The 25,465-nt window shown below is 40.0% G+C and overlaps 1 protein-coding gene across 3 annotated transcripts in view; it reads right to left on the bottom strand.

Annotated features, from left to right (window-relative positions):
* RASGRF2 (Ras protein specific guanine nucleotide releasing factor 2) overlaps positions 1–25,465 on the bottom strand; it is a 263,109-nt gene that overhangs the window by 132,755 nt on the left and 104,889 nt on the right. For 2 of the 3 annotated variants that reach the window (XM_070373065.1, XM_005904542.2), the window contains exons 5-12: positions 22,900–23,153; positions 17,558–17,637; positions 17,007–17,200; positions 11,536–11,645; positions 10,532–10,650; positions 4,602–4,762; positions 3,314–3,380; positions 2,641–2,777 (exon numbers count right to left, since the gene is read on the bottom strand). In XM_070373065.1, coding sequence (XP_070229166.1) covers positions 2,641–2,777; positions 3,314–3,380; positions 4,602–4,762; positions 10,532–10,650; positions 11,536–11,645; positions 17,007–17,200; positions 17,558–17,637; positions 22,900–23,153 — 1,122 coding nt within the window. The remainder of the gene's footprint in view (positions 1–2,640; positions 2,778–3,313; positions 3,381–4,601; positions 4,763–10,531; positions 10,651–11,535; positions 11,646–17,006; positions 17,201–17,557; positions 17,638–22,899; positions 23,154–25,465) is intronic. The other variant, XM_070373066.1, reaches the window with a different exon arrangement.

Genomic DNA, 25,465 nt, shown 5'->3' with positions numbered 1-25,465 from the left:
AGAGTGCTTGCAGAGGCTGTTCCCTCTGTGTGGAATGACTTTCCCTTTGTTAAATATCTACATGGTATTTTCCATAACTCGCCACAGTCTTTGTTTACATGTTGTCTTCAAAATGAGATGATCACCTTTTCAAAATTGTACTGACCCATACCTACCTCCAGTCGCCCAATCCTTCTCAACCTGCCCTATCACCTTCCAACATAAAATATTATATATTTATTATCTTTACATTGTTTTCAGTTTCCCCACACTAGACTGTAAGCTACACAAGGTCAGGGAATTTTTGTTGTTCTCTCCTGTCCATGATATATCACAAGCACTGAGATAGTTCCTGGTATATGTTATCACTGCATAAATATATTTGTTGAATGGCTGAAATTTTAAGTATCGAAACCACACAATATTAAGGCTCTACTGAACACAGTAATTTCATATCATGATATCACTGTCACTCAGAAAGACACAATTTCCTGTTGTTTCTTTCTCCGATTCAATTGTACATATAATCTAGTACACCAGTATATTAGCCATACAAACTTGGAGAAATAGGAAGAAATTGTACACCTAACTCAAGATGTAGTCTACATGCGTACTCAGTCGCGTCCAACTCTTAGCTACCCCATGGACTATAGTCTGCCACGTTACTCTGACCATGGAATTTTTCAGGTAAGAATACTAGAGTGGGTTGCCATTTCCTGCTAAAATGTAGTCTAAGTAGAGAGAATCACTGCTTCTGGGAGGCAAAGTATTAGATCCTTTCCTTAAAGGACTGGGCATAGAATCATTCATACACCTCAAGGGTCTTTTCTCTCTTAGCGATGCCTCACCTGGCCCCCTAAGTAAGATGGCTTAAAGTTTTTATCAGCTCTGAATCTTAGGCACCCCAGTTATATCAAAAGGCAGAAACGATAAGAAGCTGGAAAAACATCTCTGTCTACAACTCTAATTCTCCCCATTCTTCCTACTTATCTTGGCTTCACAACACATACACGATTTTGTTGCATTAAGTTGTCTACTTCCCTTTCTTCTCTACTAATCTGTCTGTCTCCTTGAGAGCAGGGATCGTTGCCAAACCCCTAGTACCTACACAATGCCTGGGAGCACAGGGTGGTTGCTCAGTTAACATTCACAGAATCAATGACTGATTCAGAGTTTCTTAAGGTAAAAGATGCATTCCACAGACTTAATTACAGTATTAATTCATACAGCTTAGAGCTAATGAAAGTATTAGTAAATCACCATAAGTGTGTAATTATGCAAATATACATGATCCCATATTTTTGTTTCTTTGTTAACCAGAAAAGAAGCACCTTGACTTCAGCTATGTATTCATCATCAACAGTCCTGGAAGAAAAGCAGTAAAAATCTGGAATTCCAGTAGAGGACATTTAGAGTGGTAATAAAAGACCTGGATTAGGTTTCAGTCATGACCCAGCACAGTTGTGTAACTTCAGACAAATGCTTATTAACCTTCTGGACCTCAGTTTTCGTACCTGTGAAATGGGACTACTGTTTCTGTTTACCTTCAGAATATTATTGTAAAGGACAAATGAAATTAAGTCTGGTAAAACTTCTCTGACATATAAAAATAATTAACTTGCACATTCATTTTTTTTTCTATTTTTGCTTTTCAGTCTCCTAGAAAAAAATTAAGGGGTTTTTCTGGGGTCTAGTGGTTAAGACTCTGCCCTCCCAATGTAGAGGGCACAGGTTCAGTCCTTGGTCGGGGACTTAAGATCCTGCATGGCTCACGACAAGGCCAAAAATTTAAAAAAATATAAAAAAATTGCTTTTTAAAAAAAAGAAAAAATTAAGTATCTGAAAAACTATGATATATTTATAGTTCATATTTATATCTAAGGCATATATAAATTACTAAGAGCTCTTCAGAAAAGGAAGACAATGGGATCTATAACATATGCCTTTCCTGTTTGCCCCAATCATCCTTCAGTCAACAACTCTAAAGATGATTAAGCTTTAATATTTTCCTTCACAGCTTCCCTTTTCACCTAGATTGGTCAATGGAGCCAAAATTAATGTGGAGCTTGGCTTGAAGAATGCCCAAGTCCAATCATCACAGTTTTGACATTTTTTTCAAATCCTGAACAAATGTAGCAATTCCCTAACCAGACAGTGCTGATCAAGGAAAGGTAAGCAAATCTGTTCCCTAACTTTTTCTATATAAAATACAGGAACTCATTTTCAGGCCTCATACTACAGGCATTCTCTCTTTTTTTATTTGATTCCACAGTCCTTATTAGCTATTTTTACATCTCTCACCATTTTCCTATCTCAGCAACAAATAAGCAAAAAAAAAAAAAAAAATCTAATGAGGTCACTGGAGAATTTACTACTCACGGGGCAATTTTAACACTCTCCAAACAAACACACAAAACCACTGTCCCACGCAAGTGCATACTGGCTTATACAAGAATGCCCAGGATACAAAGTACAGTGACAACATTTAGGTAAACTGTAAACAAACAACAAATGATTCAATACATGAAGACAATGACCACAGCAACCAGATGTAATTTTCTAATAAAAATAAATTGACTCTAAAACTGCATCCCGAAAGTTTATGCTGGGAAATTTAAAACACAAACAAAAACCAACCTGGGGCCAAAGTCACTTGCTTACCTGACTGATGTCACTCGTCCAGGCAGCTTTCTCCTGGCGGGAAGGTGCTAACAAGACCACAGTGAAAGGGGCAGCATCTGCAGGCTCCACCACTATTTTGAAATCCAAGTGTCCAAACACTTGGCCAGAACCTTTGGCTTCAACACACGTAAACCAAACAATTAGATGTGAATACAAACATAGGAGTGATAGGTAACTGCTTTCTCAAGGTCCTAGTAATACAACCAATGTGCATTTAAGTCCAGAATCTCCTTTTAGTGATACAGTACTTCTCAAGCATGGGGACGGCTTTGTTAAGCTCATAAGCAGATGAAAAAACTGAGATCGGTGGGTTACTCAAGACTAGGGTCCTGCTCTCCTTGTCAATTCATGGCTTTTTAAAAATTTTCCATAAATTACAGAATTCCAACATTCTAGTTCAATTACTTTCTTCTCTGTTGCTGCAAAGCCACTATCACGAGACAAATTCAGTAAAATGTAAATTTCCAAAGATGGCTTAACTGGGGTCACAGGTTAAATGGTTCAACAGAATTTTTCACATATAAATGAATTCAGGGAATTTATTCTTAACATCTTCCCTGTCTCCTGAAGCAGCTCTTCTTAGCTATCAACGAATAAAAACCATAGGACTATTTAATGCTAATATAATTCTAAGTGATAGAATGCGACTTACAGTCATCATCGCTCGCATCGGGCTCCTCAACCAAGGTACATTCTATTAGAGACAGAACTCCACCTGTCTGGAAACAGACCAATTTTTCATTAAGTGGCTGAGAGACTTGCATAGGTTGGGAAGCTGTGATTTGTAAACCTTATATTCGAACTGCCACAGAATAAACAGCAATTCAGTCTTGAAACTAATTTTTCATAGAGCCCAAAGTTAAATTTAAATGTGTAAAAGTAATTGAATTCATTGAGCTTCATGATTCTTCCCCACCATCTGACTCTCACTCGCAATGACTGTAAAATTTAAAGAGTCGGTCTATGGGAGATTATATGGCACCCCAGAGGCCCCACAGAGTGAATGCAGAGCAGCAAAGGGTAAAACTCTACAACCAGTAAGTGACTTAAGCAGTAGAACTCTGCTGTTGTGATGCTGGATAATATTTTCAGGCATTAATAACAGAAGGTACAGATAGGCAAACTTTTTCTGTAAAGGGCCAGCTAGTAAATTCTTTAGGCTTTGCAAGCCATATGATCTCTATTGCCACTGCTTAAATTTGCCATTTTAAAAAGCATGAAACAGTCAGGTACAATAAGGAAGGAAATGAGTTGTGGCTGTGTTCCAATAAAACTTTATTATTAAAAAGAGGCAGAAAGCTGTGGGCCATAGTTTTCTCACTCTTGGTACTAAGATAAAATAGCATTTAGCGAATATTACACAATCAGTAGGAGAAGGCAATGGCACCCCACTCCAGTACTCTTGCTTGGAAAATCCCATGGACGGAGGAGCCTGGTAGGCTGCAGTCCATGGGGTCGCTAGGAGTCGGACACGACTCAGCGACTTCACTTTCACTTTTCACTTTCATGCATTGGAGAAGAAAATGGCAACCCACTCCAGTGTTCTTGCCTGGAGAATCCCAGGGACCGGGGAGCCTGGTGGGCTGCCGTCTATGGGGTCGCACAGAGTCGGACAGGACTGACACGACTTAGCAGCAGCAGAACACAATCAGTACACTGCAGTCATTTGACAAGATTTTTGAGCTCAGTCAACAACTAGTAATTTTGTCCAGGTTATGATTTTAATTGCCTTATTTTATGGCAATTGCACTTAAATTTCTATTACTTTGGATTTAACTGACAACAAAGTAAATGTCAAGGTTGGCAACTGTATATTACCTCATCATGATACAGTAATAATCTATTTTATGATAGTAGGCATGGGAAAGTCATAATTAAATTAACCTCAATGCCTCTTGAGCGCATGGAACATAAATGGAATAGTCATGTAAAACCAGTACCTTGAGCAGATGCAGCTTTCCTCCTGAACTTCTTGTACAAATTAAAAAGTGTTTTGTAAACAAGAAGCACTGTCTTTCTCCTTCCTTTTTCAAAGACAGTGAACCCAGGCGAACTTTACTAAGTTTCCCTCTCTCAACGGAAGGTACTTGAATAAGAGAACCTGGTGATCACAAAAGTGAAGAACACACAGTAATTAAAATTCTGTCAAGTGAGAGCAGTTCCTGATGCAAAAACACTAGGGCCTGTTTCCCAAGATACCAAGGAATTATTTGTTGTACCATCGGAACAAGCAAATCCCCTGCACTTTGAGCAGAAGAAACAATACATTGCTATGCTTTAAGAGTCACACCAATTCTTACTATTTTCGTAGAACACTTTAGATTTGATTATTTATATATAAGCTGGAAAATAAGTTTAAAAACAAAGCCATACTGAATTCAAAGAATGAGACATTTCTGCCTTCTGTCCTTCATAATCTGATCTTTATCAATTTATTTACATAAGAATAGGGTACATATTGTATAATTACATATAGTAATAAAACAACATAATAAAAAGCAAGTCAAATTTGTTTTTCCTAAAGCAATAAAGGTAGATGAATAGCATTAATATAGCCTACTTTGTATTTAAAAACATGATGCACATTTATAATGTACATTTTTAAATGTACATTATAAAAATACACAGATTATACAATTCAACACAATTTAGTGAAGGGCTGTTTTTAAAGGGCAGTTATTTCAGGTTACATTTAAATTATATGTGATAAAAATTCTTTGTGAAACCTACATGGAAAAGAAACCACATAAATTCTATATGCAGAACACTCCTGTGTTCTTCCATTCAAGAAGCTAAGCAGAGATTTTATATAATTTCACTCTAATTATGACCTCCTGCTCTCCTCAAAAGGAAATTCTAATTTAAATATCAAACCAAAAAATGCTAAGAAAGATGCTTGCAAATACATTGCCTCTGACTCCTGAAATGCTCTGAGCCAGTACTATTTCCTTTTTTTTAATAAAGCTTTGATTTTACTATTTCTACTATTTGTGTAATTCACCACCTACCCCAAATGCAGCTTTACAAAGACTCCTATCAGCTTCGTAAGAACTATTAAATGAATATTCATCACTTAATTATGAACAGAGGTCATCACTAAGAGATGAGACTGTAGGCAACTTTATTTTCCTCTTCATACATTTCCTAGGTTTCCTGATTGGTTTTTTTTTATTGTGTTTTTGGAATATAAATCTGTGATTGTGAGTCACAAAACACTTACATTAACATATGACTATTCCAAACAGTACCTACCTTTACAGACATCTAAGGATGTGCAGGAAGTAAAGAACCCAAATTTCTATGGGTCCCTGAATGCCCCCCATTCAGGTGAGTGTTTAAGAGGGCTGCTTGACAGAGGCACAGTCATCATCTATTTGGTGCCTAAAGAATAACACAGAGGTAGTCCTGGGGGAGGGCGTGGGACTGGGGAATGGGGACGGGGAAGGGCTTGGTTGCAGTGATAGGAATGGGCAACAAGGAAGAGAAGTAGGTGGGAGCAAACTGGCAGAGAGCCAGGGAGCAAGTAATCAAATATGAGGAATAAAGGAAAAGTGAAAAAGCAGAAGACAGAACGCTTAGAGGAGTAAATGAGCAAGTAATAGCCACAGAAGGATTGTACTCGTGAGACCCATTAGTGGAATCAAAGCCAGAGATCTTTCAGAGGACCTGGGTTATCCTGGCCAGGAGACGGCGGTGGAGTCAACAACATAAAAACTGAAAGTCAGAAAGGGAATGGATGGGAAAAGACAGCAAGTTCTAGCTTTGCCATGGGCGGTCATGAGTCATCCAGACAGATGGGTTAGGGCCGAGTGGAAGACTGCAGCAGAGACAGGTGGACAAGTGGGCTTAAGGGTCGTTTTCAGAAAGGATATAACCGAGGCTAAGAAAACTGAATAATAATGTGCTCGTGGGTAAGTGCTTCTAGTATTTAATGATTCTGTAAGTTGGAAATTTTAAAATACACTGGTAACTCATGTATTAGTCATTATTGTGAATTTTAGCTTTGAGGTAAAAAACCAAATGTTTCCTTGGCAGCTATACACTAATATGCCTAATCTATAACTGCTCATCTTGGATCCAAATAAGAGACTATATGCATTAGGTATGCACAGAAATCTGTACATCTGAATTAGAAGTGAACAATTTCAACACTGGTTTATAAAATAATATTGAAAAATATGTTAAGTGGTTTTTTTTCACATTTCATCTTATGTTTGACATGATGTTTCAACACAACTATGAGACTTGAAAATTTCTAAATTTCCTAGTTATTACTAGAAACAACTAGACTTTTTAGTTATTACAAATAAGTGAAATCATTAGTCTTAATGATTCTTTGCATTACCATTGTCATCAGTCTAATCTAATAACTGGGGTCAACTTATAAAAAAACTTGTTTTTCAGTCACGAAATTCCCATGGTGTGGCATTTGAGACTGGCTAAAGCCCTTATTCTTATTCCATTCAGTAGTTAAAAAGACTGAAGAGCAATTTCCAGGTTATTGGATTAGGCATTTGAATAGGTGAAACTATTTCCAGACCGCATGTTACAATTTCAAAGAACACTGGTACATTGAAAGTACATGATTTTGAATCTGGAAATGATTAAAGTACCGGAAAGTTTCATGTTTCATTCTTGATGCATTTAGCTTTAAATTCAGTCACTCTATTTGCTTTTCCTAATTCACCTTTCTACCAGACAACGATGACTATGTATAATGGATTTTGCACAAAATGTCAACTTACAGTGCCTTTATCTTCTAAAAAATATTCATATATATTTCATGTTATTGAAAATAGAAACTTATTCCAAAATTTAGATCTTGGTTTTTAAAGTTTATGTCATAATTTCACTGACTCCAGTCATTTTTATGAACATTTAATTTTCACAACAACCCTAAAAGACAGGTACTACTATTAACCCCACTTAAAAAGAGGAAGGAGCTTCCTTGGTGGCTCAGTGGTAAAGAATCTGCCTGCCAATGCAGGAGGTGCAGGTTCGATTCTTAGATCAGGAAAATCCCCCGGAAAAGAAAATGGCAACCCACTCCAGTATTCCTGTCTAGAAAACCCCATGGACAGGGAAGCCTAGTGGGCCCCAGTCCATGGGGTCACAAAAGAGTTAGACATGACATACTGACTAAACAACAAAGAAAGGAAACTGCGGCTAAAAGAAGTTAAGTAAATTGTCCAGTATCACACAGCAAGGAAAGGGAGGAGACAGGATTTGACCTCCATGATGGAGCTAGCTATACTGTCTATTATTGCCTCAAACATGTACAACATTTGCTCAAGAAACTTTGAAAAGATTTTGAAAATAAATGACAATGTCAGACCACTGCTATGACACAGTCCTTTGCATCATACTCATCAACTATCTAGTAATTGGAATCAGTTTATAAAAAATAAGCTATTTCAATCAATGAATTCCCACGGATTGACATTCAAGATTGGCTATCACCCCTGTTCAGAGGGGAGCTTTCAGACGACCTTATTTTTTCTAGTCCTCAGAATTAAAATTCATTTTGAGACTGAAAACACACGTATTTATGCATATATGTTTGCACTCATGCATTGAACGTATCTAGTTGGCTGCCGTCTATGGGGTCGCACAGAGTCGGACACGACTGAAGCGACTTAGCAGCAGCAGCAGCAGTAAAAGTAATAATTGGTGCAACCAAAGCAAAACAACACAAACTTTCCAAACTGACTGTAATTGGATTATCTTCTACTTTCAGATTAAGGCCTGATTTCTTTTTAAACCACCTTTATTGAATAATTCCCAAACAGACTAACCAAACCAAACAACACAGAAAAATACTGCTGAAAGGCAAATCATTAATATCAACGTCAATACAGCAATAACATCAGATATATTAATAGCTGACAAAAGCGCCTCAAACATGTGGTTCAGAAGAAGCAATAAATAAAATCTAGACGTGAATCAAAGAGAGGGGTGGCTCATGATTGGTTTTCCTGGTGCAAGGAAAAAAAATACGATTTCTTCACTGTATTCAACCTTCTAGCATTTTTCATCATAGATGCTTTTTCCAACTTAGAGATATAGTAAACGTTTATGTGTAATAATAATACTCATCAATCCAAAGTCCTTTCAGAAATGGAATACTAGTTATAGAAACTTTTGTTTCCATTTTCACATATTACAAAGCTCAAGTCCTGTAGTAAGTATTTTTTGGTGGACTCCAAACATAAGAAAAATACAAAACAAGACAGCTGACATTCAAAACTGCAGTTCAACAAGCAATTCAATTTAACCCATTGTCCATTTTCCAGATGCCTATAATGGAAAGCATTGAACTAGGCAAGAGAGAATTCATAAATAGTGCCCTGCAGAGTTACAGTTGCCGGGACAGACAGGCAAGCAAACACGTAGAAGAAGACGAGATGCACGCACCAGGAGCAAGGGCGCTTGGAAACGAGGAGGAGAGTACACTCATTCACACTGGAGGGGAGAGGAGGAGAAGATGAGGAAATTTAAAAGGCTCTGATCTGAGCCTAGCAGGACAAGAGGACCTTCCACAGGCACCAGAAACATGGATGAGGGAATCTCTGGTCTCCAGGGGCCTACACATGTAAAGGCACAGAGGCAGACAATGCCAGGAAGGCAGGAAGCCAATACAGGGACGCAGTCTGTGAAGAGGAATGGAGGGGGAATTAGGAAGGCCTGGTGTTGTCAGCATGATAGTCCACTATTACTTAAAGAAAAATTAATACTTCAAGTCAAAAATGCGAAAGGTATCATATCCTCAAATATACTTCCAAACTTTAACATATGTGTGACTTCTCTCCTTGTAAATAAATAATGGAAAATAGAACAGCATGTGTTAAATTTTTTAAGTGTTCTGTGCAAAAATTAATGTGTGCAGCACAAATAATGTCTTGTTTGATGAGGTAAAAAAAATGTTTCAGGCAGCACATTTTGGTAGGCACTAGAAATGCAAATATCTTCAATTAATATTGGCACATTATAAACAGAAACCACATTAAAGGTTAATTGGAGTTCCAAATGTATATGCCACTCCTCCCCAACTTCAAAATTATGACTGTGTACAATATACTGCCTGAAATCGACTCTGTGAGGGCATGTTCCCCTCCCTCAGGACACCTACGCACTTGCAAAGAATTTCAAGTGTGGTTTACTTCGTGTACTTTGTAATAAGAACCACAGAGGAATATGCACTGTCATGGCATAGCTTCTCTACAGTTTCCAGCATAAATATCTTCCACTCTTCAAAGGCTTAATTTACTGGGTGATGCCCCCAAAGCACACCCCTCAAACGTGATACCTTGGCCATCGCCAAAGTATGGCAGGGCAAGTTGAGACATTTCATCTAGCAACTGGAGTTACCAACTGAATCAAGTCATATCGTGTGGGGCCGATCCGGAAGTGCTGATGAAAAATGGGAACAAGAGACAGCTGTTTTCACTGCGGACATTGTCCCCTCTCCTATGGGAAAGGGCTTTGAGTGAGGCAAGTTTCTCTTGGGCCTTTGCCTGGATGTCGTCACCACCTGGCACTGCCACTCCAATCGGCCAGACCAATCTGTCCTCCTTGGAGCTGTAGAGAATGTCCGGTCCACTGAGGAGCAGGGTCCAGTCAGAATGTAACTTACTGTCCCACTCGTGCTTTACTAGTATTGTGTTGCTGTTTTTCATGGCCCCTGAAAAGAAACAGCACAAAGGTGGGCCTCAACCACAGCCTCGGCCAAGGCCATGGGGACGTCCTGCACGAACAGCATCAAGCAAACAGCCTAATCAAGCCTGCTCCACCACGCTTTCCTGGATCTGCCTGTGATAGGTGACGGGTACAGAGACCACTTAGCTGGTAAGTCCGCTGAACAGGGACTTACCTTGGCGGATGAAAGTCTGGCTGGTGTCCAGCAAAATATCACAGCCCTCGACGATCATTCTTTCTATGGCAAGGTTCTTCCTTATGTTTTCGGTGTCACTCACTTCATCATGCATGACCCTGTCAAATACAATACAGGACCACAGTGAGAGATCTTCTATTATCCCAGTGGGTAAGCAACAGAGCTCCATCTGGGAAGCAAGTGTTTGACCTTGTATCAGTTTAACTGGAGATGTAGGGTAAGTCACACTGGACTTCTAACCTTCATCAAGTCATGACTCAAAGTAAAGCAAATGGAGTATTCTGGAACCATTGCTTATAAACGCAATAGGAAAGCAACACATTATTTTATGAACAGCTTCTTTCATTGAAATTAGGACGCCGTTTCTTAGAGGTGGAGCAAACTAGAGACCTTTATACTATATACACTATTTATATTTGTCCCTTATAAGTTAAAGGAACACAGCTGTAAAGAAATGCCTGAAACACTGAAAAGTCACTGATCAATCGAAAATATACATTCTCCAACTTCTTACCAAATATGAATACAAAAACGCAACTAACCATCTTCCTATTATAATGAAAGAAATGTGAATCTTTTCAAACTTAAACCAAAATGTGTCTAATCTCAATTATATAAACTTAAATGACATAAAATCACTCTCAAAGATTTTATATATATATAATTATACTTATTATATAAATGTTATATATATATAATTTTTTCTTGGTTAAAATTAATGTGCATGCTGATTTAGCACCATCTCAGAAGCTAGCATTTAATGTTCAGGGGAATCTGAGAAGCCGCTTATGTCTTGCTTCTTGTTCCCGTGGACATAAACATTCAGTTCAGTTCAGTCATGTCCGACTCTTCGCAATCCCATGGACCACAGCACGCCAGGCCACCCTGTCCATCACCAACTCCCAGAGTCTACATCAGGTCTTCACAAAAGACTAACATGCTACTTTGCCATATCAAGCCTTTATTATAAGTTCTTCACGTACCTGGACAGTTCCTCTAGTTTGGATTTCGCAAACTCCAGACTTTTTCTCTCCACGTGCTCATGGGGTGTATGAGCCAGGAGTTCATGAAGCGTGATGATATACCTGGGGATCTAGAAGCAAAGCAAGGCCAGCGTGAGAAGGAGGGCTGGGTGAGTAACACTAGACCTTCTCTACTGCACCATCACCACTTCTGAAGAGCTCATCTCTACTCTGACACGTCTGGCTGTTTTACAAATATATTTTTTAAAATAGTTATTTATTTGGCTGTACTGGGTCTTAGCTGCACATCTGGGATCTAGTTCCCTGACCAGGGATCAAACCCAGGCCCCCTGCATTGGGAGTGTGGAGTCAGCCACTGGACCACTCAGTTTGAATATTAGGCTTCAAACATTTGTTTGAATCCCCACAAACAAATATTTTTAAGAAATACATTTAAAATGAACTATGTTTCAAACCTCACACACGCAAAAACTTCACCAAGAACACATGAAGATAATAAGGCACAAAGAAACAACTGTTTCTTTAGATTTTTAATATAATCATACATTTCTCAATCATAATTTTTGAAAACTGGTTCATAGGGGAAAAGATACAGTTATCAGCAAGTCACTTGAGTCTGTATTTTAGATTTATTTGTCTGTTTACAATTTTTTAATTGACAATCCTATTGCAATGTTCTCTTTAAGAATCAAAATGTGGGAAAAGATATGTTTACCCTTATTACATTCTGATCCCGCTTTACCTCAACTCATCCTTCTAGCAGTAAGCAGTATTGCTTAATTAGATCATTTGTTTATGCTTTTGTTAATGAACAGACTATCTACCTGAATTCTCTCAAAAGCAGAAACGCCACCAACCCTGTGGAGGATTTAATAGAACACAATGAAGAATTAACTCAAGTTAAATATGTTGATTTAACTTGACATATTTTTTACTGGCTTATAAACAAAAAATTGTTAGAAAGCAGGGGCAGTGGGTTTAATTTTAATAAAAACCTGCATGAACAACCGCTACCATAATGCTGTCCGCTATGGGTCAGATTGGGAGTTTGAGGTTTGCATCCAATCCTCCAGCAAAACATAAGGATCATTTCCCCACTTTATGGACAAGGACACAAGGCATGAAGAGGTTCCATAACTTGCCCAAAGTGGCCTCACAGTAAATGGCAGAGCCAACCATGAGCCCAGCTCTGACCAGTGCACTAGTCTAGTGGGTGTCTCTGCAGGGACTGGGGTCTTACTCAGCCTTTGAAAGGACCCCTAAGAATGAAGAAAGTAAAGCAGCTTCCCAAGACTCTGTGGGTAGCTCCTTTCATGTTGACCTGAGGCTTTGTCAGCTCTATCTACAAATCTGCTGTTCCTCTCTTGCCTTCACTGGGTCATTTGCTAATATTTACTGCATACCCAGATCACCCATGGGTACAGAGGGCAGTGCCCTAAGCGCAGACATCTATCAGCAGTTCATACTCTAGGATCATGTCCTAGAGACTGTCATCAAGTCAGGGTTTTGGAAGTGTAGTATCCTCAGTTATAGGAGGATGGGTCACAAGAGAACCCTTCCTCTGAAGCTAATGTGAGGAGGCTTTGTGACTCTCTACCCCATAAACTTCTCACTAAGACAGCTGGTTGGGCCATTCCTCTTGGTGAAGGCTGCTGGGATAAGTATGCTTTCAAATATCCCTTTTGTACAATGCCATGACTGATAAAAGTTTGCCTCTAAGTTAGTAGTTCTACAAGAAAATCAAGGCAATCAATAGCTAAGGTACTCAATTTTTCATAACAAGTGGAGGGCAGGAGTGGGAGAGCCTGACTGCTTATAATGTTCTGAAAATCCACAAAACCAAGCTCAGTCAATAGCTTCATGGTCCTCCCCAAATCATTAAATCTATTTTAGAAAGCTCCTTGGCTAAGTGTCAAGTGGATGGATTTGAAAGTAACTGGCCCATCTCACTTTCTGGTAGAGAAACCAAGAAGCCTGAAACGACCAAAAAGCAGGCGAAGGACTTCTGCAGAGAGAAATGGACAGCGCTCCAAAGAGCTCATCTGACATATTCAAGAACTGATTATAAATCTGTCCCCGCAAAAGACCTTGGAGCTTCCCAGGTGGTGCAGCGGTAAAAAAAATCCACATGCAAATGCAGGAGACATAGGAGATGTAAAAGACAAGGGTTCGATACCTGGGTTGGGCCGGAAAAATCCCCTGGAGGAGGAAATGGCAACCCACTCCAGTATTCTTGCCTGGAAAATTCCATGGACAGAGGAACCTGGTGGGCTACAGTCCATGGGGTTGCAAAGAGTCAGATAAGAGTGAGCGCTCATGCACGTGCACGCACACGCGCACACACACACACACACACACCCCATGGGGTCACAAAAAGTCACATACGACTCAGTGCGCACACACACCCCCCAAAACCCAAGGATCATAGTAAGTATTGTCTAGATGAATCATAATTCTTTCAATTATGAAATAATACTGTCACCTTTAGACACTAATTAGCTTGCTCTTTAGTTACAGTAAATAGGTAAGTAGAGAAGCAAGTGGTTACTTCCTGGAGGACCTCTAACAGCACTGTCCTTCTCAGAAGCATATTTCATGATTTACTCATCTATGGATATATGAGCAGCTGAAGACAATTTAAATAGTACTAGCCAAACCAGTTTTTGCTAAATAAAAATTAAGTTAATCACTACTGTATTGTCTATAACACATATCTTGGTAACACAAACTTTCTTGTCTGATATTAATAGTCCAATTGACTATTGGACTATAGTCCAATTCACTGCATCATCAATTAAGGATACATTCACTATAATTCCTCCATGTTTCCATAGCTCAGCCTAATTCACTCACAGTAACAACTGACCTACTCAACAAACAGCCCAGAAGAGGTGGAATATAACACTTCTCTAAATATATACAGGCTAAAAGTTTCCATTTACTTCTCTTCCTCCTTTGGCCCCCATATCAACTTTTGCCTCCATATCTAGAGTCGGCAGTGGCCTCTTGGCAGTACGAGCTAAGGTCACCTCTTACACTCTTGATCTAAGGAAAAAAGCATCACACCCCAGTCTTATCCCAAGGTGTCCAGCTTACATTGGAGCAAGGCAGATGTGCAGAAGTACCACTGCTAATACAATTTATGCAGAGGGAAGCAGACCATCTGAGGGAGCAAACGCCTCAGGGTTCCTCAGGCAAAGGACCAAAAGGGAACAAGAAGTATAGAATGAACCTAGCAAGAAAAACCTTCAAGTTTCTAGAAAGGGCAGTTTTCTCCCAAGTGTTCTACGTGGTCTCTCCTAGGAAGAAGACAGGAGGGAGAATAAGGCATTTGGGCAGCAACTCCAACGTTTTCTGCTCTTGGTCTGTTCAAAATAGCTAGAGAGAAGGAAAACAGTTTTGGAGAAGCAAATAAATAAGAGCAGAATTCAGAGCTCTTTCAATTTGCACATTTCTTGCAGTTGCACCAATTCTGGCTAAATTCTTTTAAGTTTGAGGCTTCTTCCAGCACCCGCTGGTTACCCTAGTCTCAAAAAAAAAACAGACAATCTCAACATCTGACCCTTTAGCTTAATTCTAGGATCTGGAGGGAGGGATCTGAGACTTAGAAGGTTAGTTAGTTACCCAGCTCAAATTTCTAGTCTGGTCCCCCAGAGAGCCAGGGCTCTGGGAGATATTTAGAGCTCAACTGTCCCAATTTTAAACTTAAGAAACAGAAATTCAGATTGGTTCAGTTAAGTTTCCCAATGCTACCACTGAAGGGAGAGCAGGACATGCAGGTCTCCTAAATACTCCCAATCCAATGGTCCCTTTTGGACATTATGGGAATTCATTCCCTGGGATCAATCAAAATGCCAAGTTGTTGTTATTGGGCTTAAACTCCAGGCGGAGAAAAGAAGGTTAGAAGAAGACTATCTCAGCATTTTTAAGAAATCCAAAGGCCTTTCCAAGGCCCTACATTCAACTGTTTGGACACCTGATCTAAAATTCAAGTACAGTTCTTGCATTTTAAACCACTGAGAGACACACGAAGGGAAATAAACAATACTTGAAAAGGCATTCGTGGGCTTTCAGGAAGGGAGTGAGGTTCCTCTCTGAATGTTCCATGCATCTTTCACAACCCTACCTTTGTTTATCCACCTGAGTTGAGGGTTGCTAGGCAGACAGGATTTAGAGAATTTAATCATAACCTAGAGCTAATTGCCAAAGATTCAAATAGAATCTCAGAACATTGAATAAAATTTTGTTTCACTCTAAACAAAATCTCAAATTATAATTTTGTATAAGGTTTTTAAAACTCATTTTTTTCTTTGTAGTTTCTCTTATGGAATATTTGTTCAGAGAGGCAAAGAGTTAAACAATTCAGTTCCATGGTAAAGAAAAAACACAAGGGCATTACAAAGTTTCACTATACTTAAGTTGTTACACATGCATCCTTTTGATTTTTTAAAATCTTACTAAACTTCTACAGTGACTTCCAGGATTTCAAGCAGGAGAGACAAACTTTAAGACAAACAATTATGAACCAGAGCAGCATCTCTCTCAGAGGCTATGAAACGATCAGCTGAGGTCAGAGATATCCGTTCAGAGGGACAAAGCCCTCCACAGAAACCATAACACACGTGATTAGAAGAGTCGGTTTGCCACATAACAATTTGGAGGGCTGGATTGAAGCCCCACAAATTCCACAACGGGAACACTCGATGCTTTTCCAAAAGAACAAAATCAACACTTTTTAAAAGGATAGGAGATTCAATTCACATTTTGGCCTCTGCAGCTCTCACTAAAGAGTGGTGAAGTCTTAGATACAGGAAAGGCGCAAGTGTACTTGATCTTTGGGGTTGCTCTAACCCCCAAAAGTGAAGGTCGGGACAAGCCCTAGATTCACTGGAGCAACCTGACTAGGGGCCAGGAGCCTCTGGCTCCTTCGTCTCCCCACAGCCTCTGTGATGGGGAAGGTTCTTCTTGCGTTCTGCAGAGCTCCGGCCAAGGGAGACTCGGCAGCAACAAGAACAGGGCAGGAAAACAAACACCTTCCCAGCAGTCCTTCCTACCCCCCACCCCACCCCCCGGCCCCAGAACCTTTTATGCAACCAGCCCGCACTGGAACATTTGCACGGCAGCCTATTTCTGTAAACCCAATAATATTTTTAAACATGCTGGAGGAGGAGACTCCATGGAAGAGGTCTGTGAGGAATCTTTCTGCAGAGTGAAATTTGTGCTGCTTTAAAAAAAAAAAAATCACTCCTGATTTAATTGTCTCAAAAATGCCTGGTTTTCTTACAAACACTAGACAGACTGGAGAGAATGTGTGGCAAAGATTTGTTTATCTCAGGGTCAAGCTCAAGATGACAGAGGAGGTGTCACAACCTCCCACAGGGAACACTTGCACATCTCATGCTGGTCACACTGGGTATCAGTCACATCGAGCTGGAATCAGTGACTTATAAGACACATCCTGGGTGACTTACCTGAAACATTGGATATGTCAAGAACGTCTCCAGCATCCTCCCCTCACAGGCAGGGTTGGCTTCATACTGTTTTAAGAGTTTGTCAAAGTCTCTGTTTTGCTTACAATTGGCGAGCACTTGGAGGCTGTACTGGTGATTACGCACAAATTCTTGATAAATGTTCAGCATGGGGAGCAAAATATCAAACAGATCAGCTGGAAAGAAGAAGCAAACATGGCCGTCTCTCAGTAAATTACCCACGGGACAGGGACAGACTGCTCACTCTGCAGGAATGGCAGAGAGCGGCCCCCGGAGCCAGGTTTCAGGCTACACGGCCCAGTGCAGATGCCAGAATGACTGACCTGGTAGAATGCACCCCTCGGCAGAGCCCAACTCTAGTCCCCAAAGAAGCTTGACGGGCCACGGGGAAGAGTCAAAAAGGCAGAGTCCCGTGCCCACAGAAGCTCCCAGGTCATCAGGGAAGTTCAAACAATTTAGGATGAATAACATTGAAACTGTTTTACTCTTTATTGCAGCCACATTAAGAGAAACTTTTCAAAGCATGCACTTACCTAAAATTAAAGTAGGCCAGTTGGCTATTCTTGCCTTCAGTCCTTGATGAAATATTTCGTGAAGAAACATGATTGTTTCACTATAAAAAAAAATGGAAAAAATAATATAATTTAATCACTATAAAGTATCTAGTTTGTTAAAGAAGTTCACTGAATCCTTAAAGCCTTAAGTACATGATATACATGTCTCTGAGGGCCTTGGAACCATACAATCAATAAAGACATGGATTATATCAGCCCCCAGAAAGCAGTTTATCTTTCAACAACACTAAAACCTCAATGAAAATTCTGAGCTAAGCCCCAAATACTGGAAGACAGTAAGCACCAAATCAGTGTCATATAGCCCTCTTTATCAACTTATAATATTGATAAAAACAGCTTTCTACTGTTAGGATGTAGCACTTCAACTGATAATCAGAAAATTAGTTAAGATCCTTCTCTTCAGATTTAATTCTAAATGATAATTCAGCCAACGTTCTCTCTCTTTCACTAAAATGAGTTTTGACAGAGAGAAGACTTGACAGACCTCTACCATAACCACTCCTAAAACCCTCATGCCAGAAAGGTAAAGGAATCTTCTGTAAAGAATGTAGCCTACATAAATATATTAGAATGAAGATTGCATCAATTAAAGATCCAAATTTCTAGAAGGTTTAAGAAGGGGAGTTATCAAAGTAATATTTGCTTTCTCCTCACTAGAATTAATCTACTGGAACGAGCTTTTGAAGGTTTTTCTGAACTAACACATCAACACAACCAAAAACAGGATTATTCATGTCAGTGACATACTTGGGTTTGTTATAAGTCAAAGTCCACAACAAGAAACATCAATGGGAAATCCTTACTTTCTGTGAATGGCCCATGGAACACGATAGATGCTCCTTGTAGACTGTGATTTGTTTTCTTTCATAGAAATTTTAACTAAGCGGTGTTTGTTGTTTTAGGATTTCAACCAAATCTACTTTGGTAGGTGTTGTAGATTAGTCCTTCAATCTCCATTCCATCGTCCTTCTAGGTAGAGAGGACGGGGAACTAAAACTACATTTTCCAGAGTCCCTTGCAGAGAGGGTTCTAGATGTAAATTCAGTCCCACCCATGGACGCACATAGTAAGACATGAAAGGCAGCAGCAGAGGCCATCTTCCTGTTACTGAAAGTCAGTCATGCACATGTGCTTTGGGGGCAATTTCAGTGCCTAGCCTCAGTGGTCTAGTTTCTAGGCACCAGTCTGATGTGGTTGAGAGGCCGCTGCGGTGGCAACAGCGGAAGCAGTAGTTTTCTAACCTCTGGGTTGTATTTGTGGTGCTGTGCCCTTGAATTCAGTGGTCCAGGCCTGCTGTCTGACTTGTGCCCCAGCCCTTCCTAAGGAACCTATAAGCAGTGAATTCCCTCCAATCACAGAGGAGGTTCCTCTTGCCTACACTGAAAACTAACTGGCATATCTACCTTCATATTTTGGTATTTAAATAGAAAACAGGTGAAACAATTCTTGGTGACTCCAATATGCGCACAAACAACATTCCAATGACCTGGCCTTTCTCGGGTGTTTGAATCTCTTTCTCCGAAGGTCTTGTCTTCCACTGACCTCAGACAACACTCTCTTAATCGTACCCTAGACCGTCTCGTTGTCCATAACCGCATCCTCTCCCTTATCTCAGTTTCAGGGACACTGCTCTGTGACCATCCCCTTACCTCCGAGTTCATTATCTTTAGAAACCTGACTCCCCAAATCCCTTCCCACCATCAGGACCCGAGACCATTGATCCTGCTGCCTTATTACTGACCAAAATCCCCTCACAACATCATTTCCCATTCTCCACAGTTTAGATCTCATGGTTCAGTGTTATAACCCCTTCCTTGCACACACCTTCAACTCCCTTCTGTTTTCAGTTCATCATATTAGCCTCATACACACCAATACTAGTTAAACTCAACCCTTTGCCCACTCTTTACCTGCACCTATGCAGCTGAAGGTGGTTAAGAACAACATAAAACCATCCTGAACAGTCTCATTGTAAAGTCATAGCCACAAGCCTAATATCTGCAGTTCTATTACATTTCCCTCATCCATTCACTGCCCTGTTCTCCTTGATTATCATTTCACACCTTTCCCTCTCTTCCCTGACTCCAGCACTTCCCTCCCATCAGCACTGCCACTTGCTATCCTTGATTCCTAACCACACGATGTGTCCAGGTATTATTCCTTCCCTGTCCATGCTCCCACTTAAAGTCAAGCTCTTGACTTGTTCACCACATTCTATCCACTTCTGCCTGTGCAAGTACCCGCTCCAGCAATTCTTCCCTCTCTTTCCCATATCCCTTCCCCCCGCCGCCTCATCACTGTTGGTGTCATTTTTATCCCATCTAAACACATGCACAAACACACACACAACTTTATATTTCTTTATTTACCTCCAGGTACCACTCTGTTTCTCTGATCCTCTTTATAGCAACCCTCCTTGAAATAGTTTTCTACACTAACTCTAATTCCAATTCCCCTTCTCACCAAATCAGGTTTTGGTCCCTCATCAAAATTGCTAATAAGTTCCAAGTTGTTAAACCCACAGTCAGCTCTCAGTTATTGTTTTATTTGACCTTTTGACATAGTTGTTTGTTCCTGCTTGCACTGGTTTCCAGGACAACCCATCTCCTGGTTTGTATCCTACAACCCTAGCTGATCCTCTTCATTATAATTTTTTGAAGGGGTACAGCTGCTTTACAATGTGGTGTTAATTTCTGCTGCACACAAGTGAATCAGCTATATGTATACATACATCCCCTTCCTCTTGAACTTCCATCCCACTACCCCAATCCCATCCATCTAGGTCAACACAGAGCACTAAGCTGAGCTCCCTGCTCTATGCAGTAAGCTTTTACTAGCTTTCTACTTTACTCATGGCAGTACACACAAGTCAATCCTAATCTTCCAGTTCACCCTCCCTGCTGTGGCTCTTCATACTCCTAACCTCTAAATGTTGGAATATCCCAGGGCTCAGTCCTTGGTCCTCTTCTCTCATTTATTTGTACTCACTCCCTTGGTAATCACATTCAGACAAACAACTTTAAACACTATTCATATGCTATTAGACTCCAAAATTTATACCTCCAGCCCTGAACTCCTCCCCTGAACTCCAGACTAACATCCAACCCTGCTCCCTTGATTTCTACATCTGGCTAACAGCATCTCAGACTTGACAAGTTCGAGATAAAAACTCTTGGTCTTTTCCCATAAACTTGTTCTTATGTCAATCTTCCCAATTTAATAAATAGCAGCTCCATCGTTCTAGTTATTCAGACCCAAAACCCTGGACTTTCCTTCAAAATCCACTTCAAACTCATCAGCAAATTTTATTGGCTCTATGTTAAAAACACACTCAGAATTTAATCACTTATCATTACCTCCATCATCTCTTGCCTAGATTACTGCACTAGCCCCACCTAATAGGCCTCCCTGCTACAGTCATCTCTCACCTGGTTTATTGAAATAGGCACAAAACTGATCTGCCCACAGTCTATACTCAAAAGAGAAAACCAGGGGGAACTTTTAAAACCTAAATCACGTCATGGAATGCTTCTCCTTAAAACCCCACCAATCTCTCCCCATCTCATTTAGAGTAAAAGAAAACATCTTTACAATGCCTTAACTGTTACCCCTCTGACATCTCCCTTCATCTGCTCTGACACTGGCAAGCCCGGCAGGCTCCAGCCTCGGGCCCTTTGCACAGGGCACCTCCTCTGTGTGCGTCTCTCTCCCCTCGGGCAGCCACATGGCTTGCCTTCTCATCAACCGCAGTCTCTGCTCAAATGTTAACATTATCATTGAGGTCTTTCTAAAAACTGGCTATAGAAAAACTATGGGACATTCTCATAATGTAATACCATGTAGCAATCTTTTGAAAAATAGAATACTGTCTCTATATATCAAATATGGAAAGATGTCCAGGACATACTGTTAAGTTTAATACATATCTGTAAAAAGCAGGCACGTGTTAAAGTACTTGCCTTTTGTGTTAGAGGGGGGGAAATAAAATTATATTCAAATTCGATTGACCTACATCAAGAAACACTGTAAGGCTATATAGAAAACTAATGAAAACAGTTACAGATAGCAAGTGAGGAAAATGGGGTGGGGAGAGACAGAGTTCAAAGCTGTTTGATGTTCTCATGTTGTTTTAATTTTTTTAACCATGTAAATGCATGGTTAAATGCATGTTTTTATCTACTTAAAAAACAAATAAATAACTAAAATGTTAAGTAAAATAGAATGCTGGAGTGGGCCGCCATGCCCTCCTCCAGGGAATCTTTCCAACGTAGGGATTGAACACGGGTCTCTTATGTCTCCTGCATTAGCAGGTGGGTTCTTTACAACTATACCACCTGGGAAGCTGAAGCAGCACTCAAAAACAAATAAATAACTAAAATGTTAAGTAAAATACCCTAACAGTCCCCTTTCTCCCATCTCCCCTTTCCTTCTTTATTTCTTCCACAGCACTAATCACAATATAAAATACTGCCGCTGCTGCTGCTGCTAAGTCGCTTCAGTCGTGTCCGACTCTGTGTGACCCCACAGATGGCAGCCCACCAGGCTCCCCGTCCCTGGGATTCTCCAGGCAAGAACACTGGAGTAGGTTGCCATTTCCTTCTCCAAAGCATGAAAGTGAAAAGTCAAAGTGAAGTCGCTCAGTTGTGCCCAACTCTTAGCGACCCCATGGACTGCAGCCCACCAGGCTCCTCCGTCCATGGGATTTTCTAGGCAAGAGTACTGGAGTGGGGTGCCATTGCCTTCTCCGATAAAATACTGCATCTTTCACTTATTCACTGTTCATTGTCTATATTCCCACATCAGAATTTAAGTTCTATGAAGGCAGGGACCTTCTGCTTTGTTCACTGATGAATCCTCAGCAGTAAACGCACTACAAATATTTATTGAGCAAATAAATTTACTAAGAGATACTCAGACCCTCTGTTAATTTTTGTTCTTCCTAAAGTACTTCTGTGTAAGTTACATGTGAAGACCTATTAATCACTTCCATTTCCCTCAGGTTATGAAGGAGGTAATTTTCCCCAACACACACACAACGACAAGATGTCAGAGGGGTAGCAGTAGGTAATGCCATGTTAAATAGAAAAAAAGAGAGAGAGAAAAAACTAGATGCGAACATACCAGATAAAAATAAGAAAACATGGGCGAATAATGAAACACCAATGACAGCTTTCTTATTTTCAATATCATAAGCTCGTACAGGTGAATTTATGATACCTCTTCTTTTACGAGTGAAGTAAAACTTCCTTTAAAAACTACAGATAGGTTTTTCACACAACTTTTACTTATCCAAGACAAACCTGTTGAGAAAAATACTGCTGACGTCGTCGTGGCTGATGGGGGGCTTCTTGGAGCTGGCCGCCATGCGCAGGGGCCTCAGGAAGCCATTGACGAGGATGTAGAGCTGGTGAACGTACTCCGACTCGGCCTCCACCATGGTGAACACGATCTGGTTTCTCTTCCTCATGCTTTCGGCGTGAGGAGAACAAATGTAATCCTGCACGATGGTCTTCCATTTCCTTCTACATAACCACCCTCGCATGAAGCTCTGAACCTACAGAGCAGCGGCAACAAAACAGAAGTGAATCTCAGGGAGGGGTGAGGCAGGCTTCTTAAGCTGGTCGGTAGGGTGTCCGTCCTGTGCCGCGTGTATCGTGCTCCTTCACTGGAGCACTGGTGGGCCCACCACAGAATAAATAATGTCAGGTTTGGACCAGATAGCAGGAAAAAAAAAAAGATGAGTTTTAAAACAATACTTTTCCTCAGCTTTTCAAGTTTCTTCAATAACTTAAGCTGTTTAGGCCTGCCTAGAAGGACAACAGAATATAATAATATTACACATATTTAGTTGTTAACATTTCAAGAAAGGAATAAATCGAAGGCTTATTCTTTAACAACATAAAGTCAGGTATTAACATTTTTTAATTGTGGTAAAAAAAAAAAAACACACGCATAACATAAAACGTACTGTCTTAACCATTTTTAAGTGTATAGTTCAGTAGTGTTAAGTAAAATCACACTGTTGCACATACAGATCTCCAGAACATTTTCATCTTGTGAAACTCAAACTCTATAATCGTTAAACAACTCTCCATTTCCCCCTTCCCTCAGCCCCTTGTAATTCCCATTCTACTTCCTGTTTTTATGAATTTAACTACTTTGGATAACTTACATAAGTGGCATCATTCAGTATCTTTTTGTAACAGGTTTATTTCACTTAGTATAATGGCCTCAAGGTTCATCCGTGTTGTAGCATGTGTCAGGATTTCCTTTCTTTTTAAGGCTGAATAATATTCCACTCTGTATATGTATGTGTATATAGATATATAACATTTTGTTTATCCTTTTATCTGTTGATGAACATTTGGGGTGCTTTCACCTCTTGGCTATTACATATAATGCTGCAATGGATACAGGAGTACAAGTATCTCTTCAAAATCCTGCTTTCAATTATTTTGGATAAATATTCAGAAGTGGGATTGCTGGTAGTTCTATTTTTAAATTTTTGAGGAACCACCATACTGTCTTCTATAACAGTTGAGCCATTTTACAATCTCACCAACAGAGCACAAGGGTTCCAATTTCTTCGTATCATCAACAATACTTGTTATTGGGTGTTTGGGGTTTTTTATAGTAGTCATCCTAATGGGTGTGCGATAATATTACACTGCGGTTTTGATTCGTACTTCCCTGAGGCTTAGTGATGTTGATCATCTTTTCAAGTCTTAGTGATTTCTCTAAAGAATCATCTTTGAAAGAAATGTGTATCATCTTTGGAGAAATGTCTACTCAAGTCCTTTGCCTATTTTTAAATTGGGTTTGATTTTTTGTTATGGCTATTTGAGGTTTTTTTTTTTTTAAGCTTAAAAAAAAACAGTGTTAGACATCAACTCATCTGACCCCTTCTTTTTACAGATGAGTAAACTAAATTTCTTGGTTAAGTTACACAGGAAAGCTACAACCAGGCGTGCCCTTCTTTTACCTGCTTTTTGTTAAGAACTATAAGGACTCTCTTTCTCAGCCACATGGGCAAAAACACACACTAAAAATTCACAATGGTGTTATCTTGTGGGGAAAAAAATAAGAAATAAAAATTAAAATCAATGTTGTAGGAAGATGGAAGCCCCTAAAACTGATCTGAATCCCCAAGATAGGATTTGAAAAATAACAGGCCAACTGGACAAAGTGTGCTAGCCTTTGCATTTCAGCCAACAAATGTTTACTGAGCATCTTTTAAATGCCCAGGTAAATGCTGAGAGCTAAACAGAGAGGTCGGAGAAGGCAATGGCACCCCACTCCAGTACTCTTGCCTGGAAAATCCCATGGACGGAGGAGCCTGGTAGGCTGCAGTCCATGGGGTCGCTAAGAGTCAGACATGACTGAGCGACTTCACTTTCTCTTTTCACCTTCATGCATTGGAGAAGGAAATGGCAACCCACTCCAGTATTCTTGCCTGGAGAATCCCAGGGACGGGGGAGCCTGGTGGGCTGCTGTCTGTGGGGTCGCACAGAGTCGGACACGACTGAAGCGACTTAGCAGCAGCAGCAGCAAACAGAGGTATATGTCATATCCCGAACCCAAAGGCTCTGCCACTTAACCTACTGGGTGACCTTGAACTCTGGGCTCCATTTCCTTATCTACAAAATAACTGACCCCAAAATCTGAAGTCCTTTCTAAATATAAGAAAAATTATATGATAATTTATTAGTATTTGTTATATCTAAGCAGTAGATTAAGCAACAAAGCAGGTTGCAAAGTCATACATAATTGAAAGCAATAAATTACTATCAAATCATCTTTAGTATCATTGTTTTCTTCTTAACAGATTATTTTCCTTTTTTCTCATACTATTTCACCCATATGGTC

The sequence above is a fragment of the Bos mutus genome, chromosome 7 (genome assembly GCF_027580195.1).
Source record: "Bos mutus isolate GX-2022 chromosome 7, NWIPB_WYAK_1.1, whole genome shotgun sequence".
Taxonomy (NCBI): domain Eukaryota; kingdom Metazoa; phylum Chordata; class Mammalia; order Artiodactyla; family Bovidae; genus Bos; species Bos mutus.
This window is presented reverse-complemented; position numbering and strand designations above follow the sequence as displayed.